The sequence below is a fragment of the Argentina anserina genome, chromosome 3 (genome assembly GCF_933775445.1).
Source record: "Argentina anserina chromosome 3, drPotAnse1.1, whole genome shotgun sequence".
In the NCBI taxonomy this organism is placed as follows: domain Eukaryota; kingdom Viridiplantae; phylum Streptophyta; class Magnoliopsida; order Rosales; family Rosaceae; genus Argentina; species Argentina anserina.
Genome location: NC_065874.1, coordinates 28,578,348 through 28,594,628, shown reverse-complemented (window position 1 = coordinate 28,594,628; position 16,281 = coordinate 28,578,348). Strand labels below are relative to the sequence as shown.

The window sequence follows — 16,281 nt, the reverse complement described above, 5'->3', positions numbered from 1 at the left end:
ACTCATCGCCGGCACACAGTATTTGTACGTATATTGATCTTATATAAAATATAAAATAAACTGAAGTTAACCATGCTTCGGTTCGTTGACGTAGCTTCCCATCCTCACCACAATCCCATCAGGATCTCGTACATACCCGACTTTCTGTCCCCACTCTTTCTCTTCCGGCGCGCTCACCACCACCGCTCCGTTGTCCACCGCCCTCTGCAACATTAACATCCACGTACAATTACTACAAACCAAAAACTCAAAGGAGACTCTTCAGGAAAAATGACTCGTAGGAAACATAAAACGAGTGGACGCCAGTTAATTACTTTGTAGGCCGCGTCGACATCGGCGTATGCAAAGCAAACCTCAACCGGCTGCCTCTCATTCCCGGAGGTCGGCTTCTGAACTTTCCCGGTGAGATCGTCCGTCTCGTGCTGGTGTTTGGGCGTTAATGCTATCGTCGTCTGCCCACTTTCAAGCTCTCCCCATCTATATAATATTACAATTCATAATCATCATGCCTCATCATCATCATATATCCATGTGTACATATATTTAAGAACTAGAAATGCATTTCGGGGTTGAGTGGACAAAACTTTCTAATCATTAATCAAATTGAAACTGATCTTTGTACTATTTGAGTTCTTTCAATAAAGAGTTGTCGTTTTAATTAAAAATATAAAGGTATTTGCACTCTCATTTTTACATTCTACACTACATTTATGTTTTATTGATTTTCTTTCTCTCCAATTTTTGTAGCCATTTTTGTCAGTCTCTTTCTATCTGAAACTCTTTAAAGACTTACTCAGAATATAGTTCTTTAACACCAGTGGATGCATGCAGTAGTGGTAACGGGCTGTTGTGACTTAAACAAGGTCTCGAGTTCGAAACCTTGTGGATGCAGCACCATGCGGTGGGAGAGTCAACCTCTCTACGGATGTCGTCAAACACTCGGAATGGATGGCTTGTAAAGAGGTACGACTCCGATATGCCAAATCCTTTTAAAAACAAAATATGATTCTTCAACTGATCACTTGCCAATTCGCCAAAGCCCATCAATTTAAATTTAGGAGAGAGAGAGAGACTAAAATAAGCTCCATTTTACCAGAATTGCCTTTCAAGAAAGTGCTAGTGTTGGCATGACCATCAAGATTCAACTCATTCAAGACTCTGCAAAATCTTTCTAGCTGCCATAAATTAATTAGCCTCCTCAATAATACATAGTACTCCCCAAGTCCTCCATTACACACCAAAAACTACTCCACAATCAAATCAATCAACCAGACCGCCTCACCTGAATTGGAAATGCGTTGGAGCTAAGTTGCCGTGTTTGAGTACTGTAAAACAGGAAGAACTCAAATCCTTGCAACATATTCATATCCCCTAAAAAGCAACAACATGGCAGTGTTTCTACTGAAGCAAGTGTCGAATGGCGGCAACAACATCACTGCATCACCTTTGTGCTCCCTCAATGTCCTCTGAACGACCAAGTGGCCAACTCGACCAGCTCTAGTTCATTCACATTATCTCGAGTTGTGTGGATTGATCTTCAAAGAAGCCAATTCTTTCTCCCTTTTATGCATGGCTTCTAAATCGGCCTCGGAAGTGGTGGCGATGGAGTCGAGCCGACGATCGCTGACACGGTCAGTTAGCTTATCGAAGGCTTTCACTGATTATCGCTTCTGTAATTGCAAAACCCCTCTTTCTTTCTTTCTTTCACCGAGTCGTGTTTTCCGTGGAAGAGAGAGAGATGACATAAATAGATGGGCAATTTAATCAAATAAGCACAGAAGAGTGTGGAATGTAAAAACTGGAGTCCAAATTTCAGCACTTCAAAAAAAAACAGAGAATACAATATGAACGCGGACTACCTAGTACCCGGGAGAGTAAGAACCATACAAAACTACCTAAGTAGCACATAAGCAATATGAATGATGCAAATCCTAGCATGAAGCTCATAAAATTACCAATACCTGTCAAACTAAGCAAAATCATTTGAAATAACCCCTACCACCTTACACAGATGGTGTGGCCCCAAGATCCAACAAACCAAAAAAAAACCTTGAGCCATAAGCCTAAAGCTCAAACCCAAATAGTTGAGCCACCTAAAGCAAGCCCAAACACAAGCCTACCAAGCTCGAACCTAGCACCAAACTTCGGCAACACTTACCACCACGACAGACTGGCCCTTAACTCCCTATCATTACATCTAATAAAGGAAATGATTTAATAACATAATCAAGTCCATGAATGTAGAGATTATTATCAAAATAGATATGTGATATAGCTAAACTCTAGCCTAGAACTATGGATCTAGAATACATAGTATCTGTATATAACCAATGTCTACAACATTTTGTATTAACAAAATCAATTTCTTACAGCATATTTGTTTCATGGTACCAGAGCAATCGTTCTTGGAGACCTAGAATCCTACCTACAAACACAACAAACCCATGGCAAACGATGAAGATCAAAAGCTTGTCGAAATCAACAAGGCACCACCTTCTTCACGTACTGCAGATCCATGGGAGAATCTGAATCATCCATTATACCTTCATCATTCATATCAACTTGGTGCGATACTAGTACCATAACCTTTGGAGGAAGAGAATTACACCGACTAGAGTCAGTCCATGAACATGGCCCTCACCATCAAGAATAAGTGGAGACTTGTTGATGGATTGATTCCAAAACCAATCAATGGAACAAAAGCAAGAACTCAATGGTAGAGATGCGATGTCTTGGTGAAGACCTGGTTGCTAGGATCAATGAAGAAGGATATCCGCAAGAGTCTCGTCCATTGCAAGACCTCCAAAGATGTATGGGAAGATCTACAAGAATGCTTCTCCCACACAAACACCGTTCAGTTATTCAACATTGAGAATGCCATACATGATTCAAAGAAAGAAAGTGGCTTAGTGACATCTTATTTCAGTGAACTTAAAGGCCTATGGGATGAAAGTTCTTCATGGGACTTAATGATGATTTTGCTACTATACGGAGTAGTATTGTGGCAATAGAGCCAGTACTAACAGTCAACAAAGCTTATTCAATGGCTATACGCTATAAAAAAACAAGTTGAGGTTGTAACCAGCAAGGCCGTAGAGCAACCAGAAGGCATATTGTTTGCTGTGAAGAAGGGAGGGTGCAAATTTGACTTAGGAGAAGGTGGAATGAAGTGTGAAAAGTGCAACATGGACAACCATAGCATTGAGAACTGTATGGCACACCTTAAGTGCACCTACTGTGGTTTTAAGTGACACACATATGAGACTTATAGGAAGAGGAAGGCTGTAGAAGAGCAAGATCGAGCCAAAGGGAATCATGTCACTGGATGGAGTGACAAAGATGGAGACTTAACTGATGGTAATTTTCCTCTCTCAAGGTAGAGATGCCGAGAACTTGTTGAGATGCTAACACACCACAAGGTTGCAAAGAACACATCAGTAAATCAGGTTGCTATTGTGCCAAATTATGAAGAACTTTCAAGTAAAGGCAATATTGACAATTGGATCCTTGATAGTGGTGCTAGTGACCATATTGTTTGCAGCCCTAACATTCTCACTTTTTATACAGTTGCTCATAAGTGATTTGTTAAATTACCAAATGGTCATATGGCTCGTGTCACACACATTGGCACTGTTCACTTTTCATCCCAATTTGTTCTTTAAAGTGTTCTATGCGTACCACTTTTCTATCTAAATTTGATATCAGTGAACAAATTAGCCTTTGATTCATTCTACATCAACTTGTTTCTCATAGATGTTTGTTTCATACAAGACCTTCGATCGGGGAAGATGATTGGGATGGGAAGTGAGAAGGAGGGGCTCTACTACCTCAACCACAAGCATAAATGAACATGCAATCATGCTAGCAACCCTACCTCATAGCCTTGGCACCAACGCCTTGGTCATCCATCCACCAAAGTGTCATCCTTATTTCCATTTCCAGCAAATAAAACATGTAATTTGAGCACATGCTCAATTTGCCCTTTAGCCAAGCAAACTAGAAAGCCTTTCCCTTTTAAGTTCAATAACAAGTGAGTTTCCTTTTGAATTAATACATGTTAATATATGGGGTGGTTATCATGTTCCCTCACTTACAGGAGCACAATACTTTCTCACTATCGTAGATGATCACATTAGAAGTACTGGGTTTATTTGATGAAACAAAAATCTGACACATAAAAACTTCTCATTAGTTTTATCAATCTCATAGAGAATCAACTTGATCGGTGTGTCAAGATAGTGCGTAGTGATAATAGACCCGAATTCAAACTCACCAATTTCTATTCTTCCAAAGGAATCCATCACCAAACCTCTTGTGTCAACACACCCTAACAAAATGGAGTGGTTAAGCGTAAACACATACATCTCCTCAATGTTGCTAGAGCTCTACTCTTTCAAGCACATCTACCAAAAGAGTTTTGGGGGGATGCCATTCTTACTTCTGCGTACCTTATCAATCGAACTCCCACATCTCTCCTTCAAGGGAAAACTCCTTTTGGAAAATTATTTCACAAACCAACTCGCTGTGATCATTTAAGAGTCTTTGAGTGTTTTTGTTTTGCCTCTACTCATCCTTCCAAACCTACAAAATTTGACCCCCGTGCAACCAAGTGCATCTTTTTTGGGTTATCCACATGGCACTAAGGGATATAAGGTTTTTGACTTCACCACCAACAAAGCTTTCATTTCTAGGGATATCACTTTTCATGAAGACATGTTCCCCTTCATCGATTTAACTGTGGAGCCTCCATTCTCCAAGTAATCGATACGATTCTCAGATCATGTTCCCACATGATACATCTCACATGGATGTGTTTGATGTTGAGCCTTCTTTTCCATCCAACTCTGAATCTAGGGTTTTACCTTCCACCAATATTGACCCTGATATATCTTCCGCTCCACTCACTAATGCTGAACCTAGTGTTTCCCCTCCTATAGAACCATCACCACTCACTGAACAATCCAATTAGACTCGCCGCTCTTCCTAACCTACTAGTACGTCGACGTATTTGCAGGACTTTCATGTTGAGGCAGCCTTCCCCTCGCGTCCTGCGCCATCGTCTTCATTGGTTACAGGTACTTCTCATTCTTTATCTCATGTATTGTCATATGACTGTCTTTCAACCAACCATCGAGCCTTCACTACTGCACTAACCATCCACCAAGAACCTACTTGTTTTTCACAGGTTGTTCAGGTTCCCGAATGGGGTGAGGCCATGCGCCAAGAAATCCAGGCGCTACAAAACAAGCATACTTGGAGCTTGGTGTCATTGCCTGCCAAAAAAACATGTCATTGGGTGCAAATGGGTCTATAAAGTGAAGCTCAATCCAGATGGGAGTGTTGAATCAAATATAAGGGATTATCGAGAAACCTTTGCTCCCATAGCGAAGCTCACCATTGTTTGCCTTCTTCTAAGCTTTGCTTCCCTTCAAGGATGGCACCTTCACCAGCTCGATGTTAGCAATGCTTTCTTGAATGGAGGCCTCTCCGAAGAAGTCTTCATGCAATTTCCTCCTGGTTTCAGACAAAAGAGGGAGAATCGAGTATGCAAGCTGCATAAATCACTATATGGCATGAAACAAGCCTCTCGGCAATGGTTCATAAAGCTATCTAATGCACTCAAGTTAGCTGGTTTTCATCAATCATGGTCTGATTATTCTTTGTTTGTCCAATCAAGCCCAGGGAAGTTCACTGCCTTATTAGTCTATGTCGATGATATCATTTTGGCAGGAACTGAATTGGTAGACATCATAGAGACCAAAGCATTATTGTCTAGTCACTTCAAGCTGAGAGACATGGGTTTACTTAAATACTTCTTAGGCATATAAGTTGCCAGATCAAAACAAGGTATTGCTCTTTGTCAAAGAAAGTATGCTCTAGAAAATTTGGAGGACACATGCGTTCTTGGGGCAAAACCATCAAGATTTCTAGTTGAACCAAACTTGTCACTCACCCAAACAGATGGTGCATTACTAGAAGATCTTTCTCAATATAGAAAACTTGTGGGACGGCTAATTTGTTTGACCATTACCAGGCCGGATCCTGTTTATATTGTGCACATCTTGAGTCATTTCATGGACAAGCCTCGCCAACCTCATCTTGATACAGCTCACAGAGTGTTGCGTTATATAAAACAAGCACCAGGTCAAGGGATTCTTTTGCCCATAAAAGGAACAATGGAACTACAAGCATTTTGTGATGTAGATTGGGTGCGATGCAAGGATACCAGGCATTCAGTGACAAGTACCAGTTTCTTAGAAAACAAAGAAGCAAAACACGGTTGCACTCTCTAGTACCAGGTAGAATATCGTTCAATGGCAACAACATGATGTGAGATAACTTGGCTATGAAACATACTAAAGGATCTCAATGTAGGAGTGAGAAGACCAGTTAAGTTGTTTTGCGATAACCAGGCTGCAGTACATATAGCTTTGATCCCTGTCTTTCATGAACACAAAACATATTGAAATCGACTATCATGCGGTTCGAGAGAGAAAGTGCAAAGAGGAGTTGTGAAGCTAGCGCACATTCAAACTCATGATTAACTTGCAGACTTATTCACTAAACCATTGAGCTCAACTCAGTTTGAATTGCTGCTTGGCAAGTTAGGTGTCATTAATATACACTCCAACTTGAGGGGGAGTAATAAAGGAAATGATTTGATAACAGAATCAAGTCCATGAATGTAGAGATTACTATCAGAATAGATATGTGATATAGCTAAACTCTAACCTAGACCTCTTCATTTAGCCAGCGGATCCGAAAAGCCCGCAGAGTCCCGTAAGTTCGATGGGCTTTTACCCAGCCTACGAGAAAGTCCGCCAAAGCCCGCTTCCGTGGGTAGAGGGCCGGGCTTAGTTTAGAAGTGTGAAACCCGGCCCGTAAAAGCCCGCAAAATAAAAAAAATATTATACATACATATTCAATTAGTTTTAGAATAAAACTATGACATTATGAAGCAACTATATGAAGGAAATTTCTCGGGATCGATCGACACCAACTTATATGATTGGTATATATATTTAGTACCCCTGTAAATATTTCATCCAATTCGGATCTAGTCTAACCGTCGAAATTTCCGGTAAATCGAAAACAACACTAATATGCCCAAGGAATGACCCATTACCAAGATGCAAACGCCAAAAGTCGTTTGCATATCTAAAATCACCTGATTTTTTCACCAATTGTGCGCAGTCGCATCTAGGAATCCCATTTGGTGAAGCCCCAGTCAATGGGGGTTTTAATATGTCAAAAAGCCTCTATTTTAGTTAACAGTAGGTACAAACGGTCAAACCATGTCCAAAACGAAAGAAATTTTTACGGGTTCCCTAAATATATACACCGATCACATCTGCTGGTGATGATCAACCATATTTCGAACTAGAGTTGTCGATTGCCGAAGTGTCTACTAATGTTTCATAACCTTTTATATTAAGTTTATAATAAAACTATCACATTATGAAGCTACTATATGAAGGAAACTTCTCGGGATCGATCGACACCCTCCGATGTGATCGGTATATATATTTAGTGATCCTATAAAAATTTTATCCAATTCGGACCTCGTTTGACTGTCCGAATTTCCGGTAAACTAAAAACACCACTAATATGCCCTAAGAGAAGACCAATTACCAAGATGCGAACATCGAAAGCCATTTGCATATCTGTGTCCCCTAATTTTTGTCACCAATGGTGCGCGGTCGCACCAAGGAAATCCATTTGGTAAAGCCCCGGTCAATGAGGGTTTTAATATGTCACGCCCCCAAATCCGAGACCACTATTATATGGAAATATGGTTCCCGAATTAGAGGTGTGACCTTAAAACTAATAAAATTTCCTCAATAAAACTAATAGAAATATATGTCTGAATAATACTTTTATTAAAAAATAAAATCAGAGTTATTTTACAATATAGTGGATTTAGAAATACTGAAATTTAGCGAAGATACATAAGTCTTGAATTAATAATTGAAGAAAAACCATCATTTTATTTAGTAGATTCATCTCATTCACCAAGCATCTACTCATTACTTGAAAATAAGATTGTGTAGCATCATGAGTAACACATACACAGTAAGTACATAATATATTATTATAATAATTTAGCTAATGAGAAATTCAAATATGAACAACCAATTAAAATGTACCAAGAACCAGGTGTATTTGGTCAAACGAATTCTTACTTATGCATATAGATATACATATCAGCATCAATAAATTCAATTAGTTGTGTGAATTTTCAAAAAAGCAAAACTGGTAATTAATCACAAAGTCACATGTTAGGGTTCACGTTTACCCAAAACACGGATAAGCTTCAACATACCGAGGCCAACACCAAAGTATGTATACTCAATGTCAATTCTCCTATGAGTATAATAATGCACTATCTGTAGGGACTAGGGCTAAAGGTTAACTCACAAAGCACAAAACAATTTTACCAGCAATTCACTTAAGCACGGGATAATACTAATCACCCGGTTTCAAACCTCCAATTCAATAACGTCAATAGAACATCACAAAGTTCAGTAATTAAGACAATATTTAAATACTAAAAAATATAATCTTACACCAAGATATAATTACTTATCAATAACTCAATGTATGTATGAAATGAACAAGTTAATAAACTTAAAATTAATTAGATAATATTAGTTAGTAGTCAAATGATTAGTAGTCATTTCTCCCATAATAAGGAAAGTCTTTGTCCAAAATAGCAATTGTCCATCAACTAAGAGTGTTAAAGTCTGTCAACTTTCAGTATCAATAACTCAATCAATAAACGTCCAAATTAGGAAAGTGAGGAGTCTATATTCAAGGATTTTTCATAAGGAATCCAATAGTATAACTCACACAGTCAAGTTCAAAGTCATTGGTCTAAAAAAGTTCAAACACAGTAGCAGTGCAGAAACCGATCATCAAGTTATCATCTTAGATGTTTTCGTATTCTACTTGTAACACAAATTTCATCATTTTTTTGAAACTTTCCAAATTAAAAGTAGAGGTCTTAAAATTTAATTTTATATGAAGTTTGTGGAAAATGGTTAAGAATTGAGTGAGATGTGAGTTTTTAAAGTCGTGAGTGCTACAAGAGATTTTCAGTGAGTTTATTAATTCTAACTTTGATTAGCCATAACTTCTCCATTTCTAAACATTTTTGAGTGATTAAAAAGCCTAAATTGAAGCATTTTTCATGAGGAATGTAATGCTATTGTTACCTTGGACAAACTAATATGTTATAAAATACGAAAATATAACTCTTACCAAAACATGGTGTTTTCCATTTTATCTTTAGCTATGCACTTTGATAAATCTTAAAAGACAAAAGATTATACGGATGTAAGATGTACTTACTTTGAAGTTTCACGGGTGAAATAAAGGTTTTGATGTGGATCCAAAGTTGGATTACTTTAGTAAAGAATAAACTTATTTAAAAGAGAAAGAGTGAAAGCTAGAATTTTAGCTTGAGAAACATTGGATGGTTGAGTTTTCTATTAACTAAGGGAACTCTAGACTTGCATGATTTATGATTTTGAAATGTGAAGATACTTGAGACAACTCACAACTATAAATAGGCCAAGAAGAAACACAAAAGTTCAATTCTCACATATCCTTCTTGATAATTAATATTGAGTGATGACCTAGCTAGTTAGTGTGGTTGTTGGCAAAGAAAAAAAATAGTGTGATGGGGTAAAACATAAAAATAAATCAGCTAGGTTCAAAACATATTGGCATAAGGATTATATATATATGTAGATATAATAAACACATTTATATGTGTTATTCTAAAAAGTAAAGATATTTAGTATATTCATATCATAAGGTTTTCAATATATTTGCACTATCTAACACTAATATAATGTATAAAAGATAATACTATTAGTATTAGTCTTAAACTCGATTACAAAGTATGAAGTATACGCAAGAATATGAGCTAACGTATTCAAATCGTGGTCTAATACTTAAAAAAAGAAATTTTTTATCTTTGAAAGTATGAACTTTAGCATCATTGGTTTATAAAGAGAAATATTAGAAGAAAAATTGAATTAATTCTAAGTTAATATAACCTTAGAGTACTAAATAGTAAATACTAAATTTCGGGGTATTACATATTATGTCAAAACACCTCTTTTTAGTTGATCGTCGGTACGGACGGTCAAACCATGTCCAAAACGGACGAAATTTTTACGGGTTCCCTAAATATTATACCGATAACATTTGCTGGTGTCGATCGACCATATTTTAAACTGGAGTTGTCGATCGCTGAAATGTGTACTGATTTATCATAACCTTTATATTAGTTTTATAATAAAACTATTGCATTATGAAGCGACTATATGAAGGAAACTTCTCGGGATCGATCGACACCATCCGATGTGATTGGTATATATATATATATATAGTGATCCTATAAAATTTCATCCAATTCGGACCTCGTTTGACCGTTAGAATTTCCGGTAAACCAAAAACACCACTAATATGCCCTAAGGGAATATTCATTACCAAGATGCGAACACCGAAAGCCGTTTTCATATCTTAAATCACCTAATTTTTGTCACCAACTGTGCGGGGTCGCAACAAGGAAACTCATTTGGCAAAGTCCCGGTCAATGAGGTTTTAATATGTCAAAACACATCTTTTTTAGTTGACCGTCGGTACGGACGACAAACCATGTCCAAAACGGACGAAATTTTTACGGGTTCCCTAAATATATATATCGATCACATCTGTTAGTGTCGATCGACCATATTTCGAACTGAAGTTATCAATCGCCGAAGTATCTACTAATGTATCATAACCTTTATATTAGGTTTGTAATAAAACTATCACATTATAAAGCTATTATATGAAGGAAACTTCCCGGGATCAATCAACACCATTTGATGTGATCAGTATATATATTTAGTGATCCTATACAAATTTCATCCAATTCGGACCTCGTTTGACGGTCGAAATTTCCGATAAACCAAAACCACCACTAATATGCCCTAAGAGACCCATTACCAAGATGCGAATGCCTAAAGCCCTTTACATATTTGAAATCACCTAATTTTTGTCACCGATCGTGTGCGGTCGCAACGAGAAAACCTATTTGGTAAAGCTCCGGTCAATGGGGTTTTATTATGTCAAAACGCCTATTTTTTTGTTGACCGTAGGTACGGACGGTCAAACCAAGTTCAAAACGGACGAAATTTTTACATTGTTCCTAAATATATATATATCGATCACATCTATTAGTGTCGATCGACGATATTTTGAAACTAGAATTTATATGTGATTTTTTTAAAAAATGTTTTCTAATAATTTTTTATTGTTCCAAACCCTTAAATAAAAGTGTTATTTTTTTTTTCTAATACAAGCCCGCAAGGCCCGGCCTGTAAAAGCCCGCAAGTCTCACTTTAAGTGGGCGGATTTGAATTATATTTGTGAAAATACCCGGTCCGTTGACGAGTCCTACTCTAACTTAGATCTATTGATCTAGAATACATAGTATCTGTATATAACCCATGTACTACATCATTCTATAATCAAGAAAATCAATTTCTTCCATCATATTTGTTTCAACATCTAGTTGTCGGCAAGGAGCACGCATCGGCATTGCCCCAGTCACGAAACCGAGCAGTTTAATCCGTCCTTGGCACACCAACGACAACTGTCATCTTTTTTTACTTGCTCTTCTAAGTTATTTGAATATCGTCAAAACAAAAATCATTTTAATTTTTTTAAACCCAATATCATTTGTTTTAATAACACATGTCTCTCATAATGTGTGAGCCTGTAAGTTTGACTCGAGAACTTGTTTGAGATGCTCTAACGAGCTAACATCGTATTTAAAAAACGCCGACCAAAATCGGACCCGAGTATGAGAACTCGGGCAAGCTTTAACCATCTCGATCACAACAGACTTACCATCACGTGGTATTTCATTAATTCATTTACCTCAGCTCCATCAACTTCGACCGCCAAATCTTTCCCCCATTTGTTTTTAAACCCACCGCACACGTGTCCTTCACTCCCTCCCTCCCTCCTCTCTTATTGCCCTCGTCTCCGATGTGATGCCACCTCCACTTTATCACACCCCTTCAATCAATTCTAATCTGCCGACCTCCCTTCACTTGAAACCCTAGCTCCCCCCCCTTCCTCCCCTCCGCCTCCGCCTCCGCCTCCGCGCTTCAGGTCAGCATCGTCGCTCCATTTTCAATTCCACTTCGTTTTTCTTTCTAATTCTATGATCAAACCGAAATAATTACTTGATTACATGAAGCTAGCTTGCTTGGGCAATCCAATATCAAACCATTGCAACTGATTTGCAGGGTTAATTATGTGTTGATCAGATCATTATCAATCTTGAGGTTTATAAATCAAAATGGGAGACTCTTATTCGTATGGGATTCCTAAAGAGGCCAATCTAGTTATGTCTAGTAAAAAGCAGTCTCCAAATTACTTAGTTGCTTCGCGGTCGAAGGCCTCTCTGCAAAGCCTGGGTGCACTTAGAATTGGAAATGGTGTGGTCACTCAGGCAGCACTGTTCGTGCTCAAAGTGGCTGCATTGGAGGCGGTGCGTAGGCTCTCGAGGGCCAAGTGCTCCTGGCTGTGGCGCGGCTTCCAGGCTTTGCAGTTTCTTTGTTATCCGCCGTTCAAGTGGTTCCGGAGATTCGCTCCCTTCAAGGCTCTTGTTGACAACTTGCAGGTTTGTTTGTGCAGACTGTTCAGTATGTATGTGGTCTTACAGTAGTGACATTAGTTATTTTTTTTAAATATGTATCACTATGTGGGACATTTTGATGGCTTAACTAGTTGCGTGCTTTCAGACTGTATCGAAGCCGTTACTGGCCCTCTCGATTGCAACAGCTTTTACTGATGAATTAGAATTCAGTCCTAGTTCTTCAGATGATGTCAATAATTCTGATGAGTGTCCAGAAGTACCCTCTTCAGAGTCGTCTTTGGATACTAGGTAATTACAGAAATGAGGCTTCCAATGTTGGGACTTGATGCATTCTCTTTGATTGACAATGTTATAAGAAGAGTAGTTGTCATAAGGAAACTAGGAAGGCATCTTTACCTTAGGACACATCTGTTCAATAGCATCTGCCAGCTTTGGTGACTTTTACTAGTGGAGTGTGCTTGCTATATGGTTATTTAAAACTCCATAGTGCAATGACAGTTTGCTCATTTGAAGTCACTCATTTTACTCCATTCATCAGTCTTTTTCCCTGGGCTTGTTTCAGTTCCCATTAAAACACAAGTTCACAGCTTTCATTAAATATGCAGTGTTTCTGAAGAAGTTCCTCAAAATGTAGCATCTGAAAGATGGTTGATACAACTTCATAACGAGCTTGAAAGACAAGGGATTAGCTTGCCAGAAAGGTGAATGACACATTCCATTGATACTCCGCACATTTCATTTCCTAATACAAATACATATACTTGAAATTATCATATATGTTTCTCTCTTTATAGGTTTGTGAAGTTTTAATGTACATTCATGTGACTAACACTTATAAACTACAATATTATTTTGTTCTCGAGTGGGATGTGGTTGAGATTGCTACATTACAAATTACATCATGGAAAAAGAAAATAAAGGGTTATCATTTTCTATGTTTGTAAGGAATTCTCTGCATGTTTCTAATGTATTATTATTTTTTTCCCATTTGTAGAAGAAATATTTTCACCAGAAATATTAATGCATATCACGAAATAAGAAAATTGATTCAGAACCTTTTTTTATGAGACAGAGGCCTATTATCTTAAATAGTTATCTTTCTCTACTGTCTATTGTCTAAAGTTAGCAAATTTGAAAGGTGTTCTTATATATATAGTTTTAATGTGACTAAGTATAAAAGAATTCTCTTCATTTATCAGTTTATTAAAAAAATATCATCTTTCTGCATGTTCTTTCCTTTGATTTTTCTTATATACCTTGCTGATGTTCTGAGGATTCACCTGAGAAGTTTTTTTTTAATATATATTTTTATGCATACATATAAACTTATCTGCATCTTGTTGCAGTGGACCATGACATGCTAATGTTTATGCAGAATAAATGAGGAGGAACTTCGCAGGTTCTACGCAGCGGCTAACAGAGATTTCTCGAGCTTTCTATCTGCAGTAAAGAAGACGATCAGGTGGCGAGAGACATATGGAATTCTTTCGGTACAGGAGCTTGAAAAATGGTCGAATATGGTTTTCTGGCATGGATTTGATGTGAAACACCAACCTTGCCTCATAGTACGGCTTGGACTAGCTTGCATCAGCTTGCCATCTCATGATAAACCTCGGTTTGCTCAAGCAATCAGTACGTTTCTTTGCCCTCATAATAAGTTCTTGGGGTTTTGATTGCATCCTTTCTTATTGGGGTAATCTATTCCGAGTCACTCCTGATCCTCTTTTTCTGTACGATCCATGTGCGGCTCACTAATGTTCATATTCGGTTAGTGGTAAGGAAGGACCTGTAGCTCTGTAAGCCTTGCTATCAGTGTTAAGAATATGCCTCCAAATTCAAGTACTTAAATGTATACCTTAGCTTGTAAATGTAGTGCCCTTAAATCTAATTAACAGAAATCATCTAGTTTAAAGTCAGCTGAATTCTTGTTGTTTCTTTCCTCTCTTTTTTTTGCAGTCACAAATATATATACTGCTGTCCATAATCTCAATTATATATATTTCACTCATTTCTTCACTTACAAGATATTTTTAAATGCAATATTTGATGTAATTACAGTTTCTCAAGTTGATCATGGAGTCTTTCATCTACTTGATGCCAACAATCCTCAGATTACAGTTGTAGTAGATTGTGAAGGTCTAACTCCATTGAAAATTCCCATGCAAGTATTGAGAATCTGTTCTTCGTTATTGCAAGATCACTTCCCCAACCGTCTTGGCTGTCTGTATGTTATACGGCTTCCACCAATGCTTCGTGTTATTGCCCAAACTTTTATCCAAGTGAGATTCTTGCTTTGTTTGGCATCTCTGTTTGATTTATGTCTGCAAATCGCTTCACTTATATGAAGCTCTCATTATGCCTCTGTTTTTATTTATATTTTGAATTTCATCTGTAGTTGAATATCGGAACTTCCTTGAACCTACAATATTTATTTGCAAACAAACTTGTACCTGTGTCTTGTTGTCAGGTTTTAAAGCCTTACACCCGAGAAAAGTTGAGAATTGAAGGGAAAATGTACCACAAGATTCTTTCCGAGTGCCTGGAGTCACTCCCGTCATATCTTGGTGGCAAATGCCTATGCAAAATATGTTCAGATATTATCACGAAAGAGATGCAGCAGCCTCGTTCAAATGCTTATATAAACAGAGAGCTGAGAGTGAATGCTTGCCCAGATGGGAATCTACGGTCTCCTAGTCCAACTTGTGAGATCGAGGTTGAACCGATCCATAACTGTAATCAGCTGCTGAGAACTGCCATAGTGAGCATCCTTATGATTTGGATTTTAGTAGCTTTTATTGGTGGATTATTGGACCCTGGAAGCAGTCCCTTTTCTTCTTCATGAGGTAAGACCATAGGAGCAGTAAAACTCCTTTCCCCCTCTCTGCCTGGTTTCTCGCCAAGTGGCTTCTTAAAAAATAGCCTATGCATGTGTCTATAAGTTTACTGAGGATGAGATGTCCTGTCATATATTAGTTAGTATATTTGGTGGCATAAGTTGTATAACTAGCTTGATTTATGAAAGTATTTGAATAAAGCATCAAGTTTACATTTTTTGCTTACGTTTTATGACAAACAGTTGACCTTTACACCTCCATTTTTGCGTGCTATTATTAGAATTATATTTAATACATTGTCAGTAAATACTTATCTGTTATTACATTGGTAAGCATGCATTACTCTTTATTTCCTCACCTTTGAAGTTTGCATTCCATTTATGGAGAAAGTACTGTGAATTTCACTTGCAGATGGATTTATAGATACAAAATTACAGATAATAGTGTGCAACTGCCTTTAAAAAAATTGTGACCTAATTTGCAACCCCAGCACTATACCTCACCCAGAATAGTGGAAGTTCCTTATGACATCCTGTTAGTTCCTCTCTTATAGTGAACTTAATTCGGTTTCCCATTTGAACTTACTATTCCTAGTGTTAAATGACATAATGTGGCCCTGTCAGAATTTCAAGTTGTGATTGATAGGGACATGTGGACTTCAGTGACGTCTAAATGGAAACATTATGTGATTATATTATCAGTCGAGGCTCAAAAATAGAAAGTATGCACTCCCAAGTAATGTTATAGTGAATTTTATTTGATGTGGCCCTTCAATGGTAAGCA

General features: G+C 37.7%; 2 protein-coding genes across 6 annotated transcripts; one reads left to right on the top strand and one right to left on the bottom strand.

Annotated features, from left to right (window-relative positions):
- Window positions 1-7: 7 nt before the first annotated feature.
- On the bottom strand, window positions 8-2,583 carry LOC126787417 (uncharacterized). Its single transcript, XM_050513310.1, has 4 exons — window positions 2,544-2,583; window positions 2,371-2,425; window positions 315-477; window positions 8-204 (listed from the first exon to the last, which is right to left on the bottom strand). Exons 1-4 carry the CDS (start codon window positions 2,581-2,583, stop codon window positions 67-69), a joined length of 396 nt encoding a protein of 131 aa, XP_050369267.1. The 3' UTR covers window positions 8-66.
- Window positions 2,584-12,062: 9,479 nt separating this feature from the next.
- On the top strand, window positions 12,063-15,712 carry LOC126786379 (uncharacterized). 5 transcript variants are annotated; one of them, XM_050512189.1, is made up of 7 exons: window positions 12,063-12,174; window positions 12,333-12,688; window positions 12,810-12,952; window positions 13,270-13,365; window positions 14,040-14,296; window positions 14,723-14,943; window positions 15,132-15,712. In XM_050512189.1, exons 2-7 carry the CDS (start codon window positions 12,365-12,367, stop codon window positions 15,504-15,506), a joined length of 1,416 nt encoding a protein of 471 aa, XP_050368146.1. In that variant the 5' UTR covers window positions 12,063-12,174; window positions 12,333-12,364; the 3' UTR covers window positions 15,507-15,712. The 5 variants fall into 5 exon arrangements, with proteins under 5 accessions (XP_050368146.1, XP_050368144.1, XP_050368145.1 ...); XM_050512187.1 differs by having other exon boundaries at window positions 12,152-12,174; window positions 12,263-12,688; XM_050512188.1 differs by having other exon boundaries at window positions 12,155-12,174; window positions 12,267-12,688.
- Window positions 15,713-16,281: the final 569 nt, after the last annotated feature.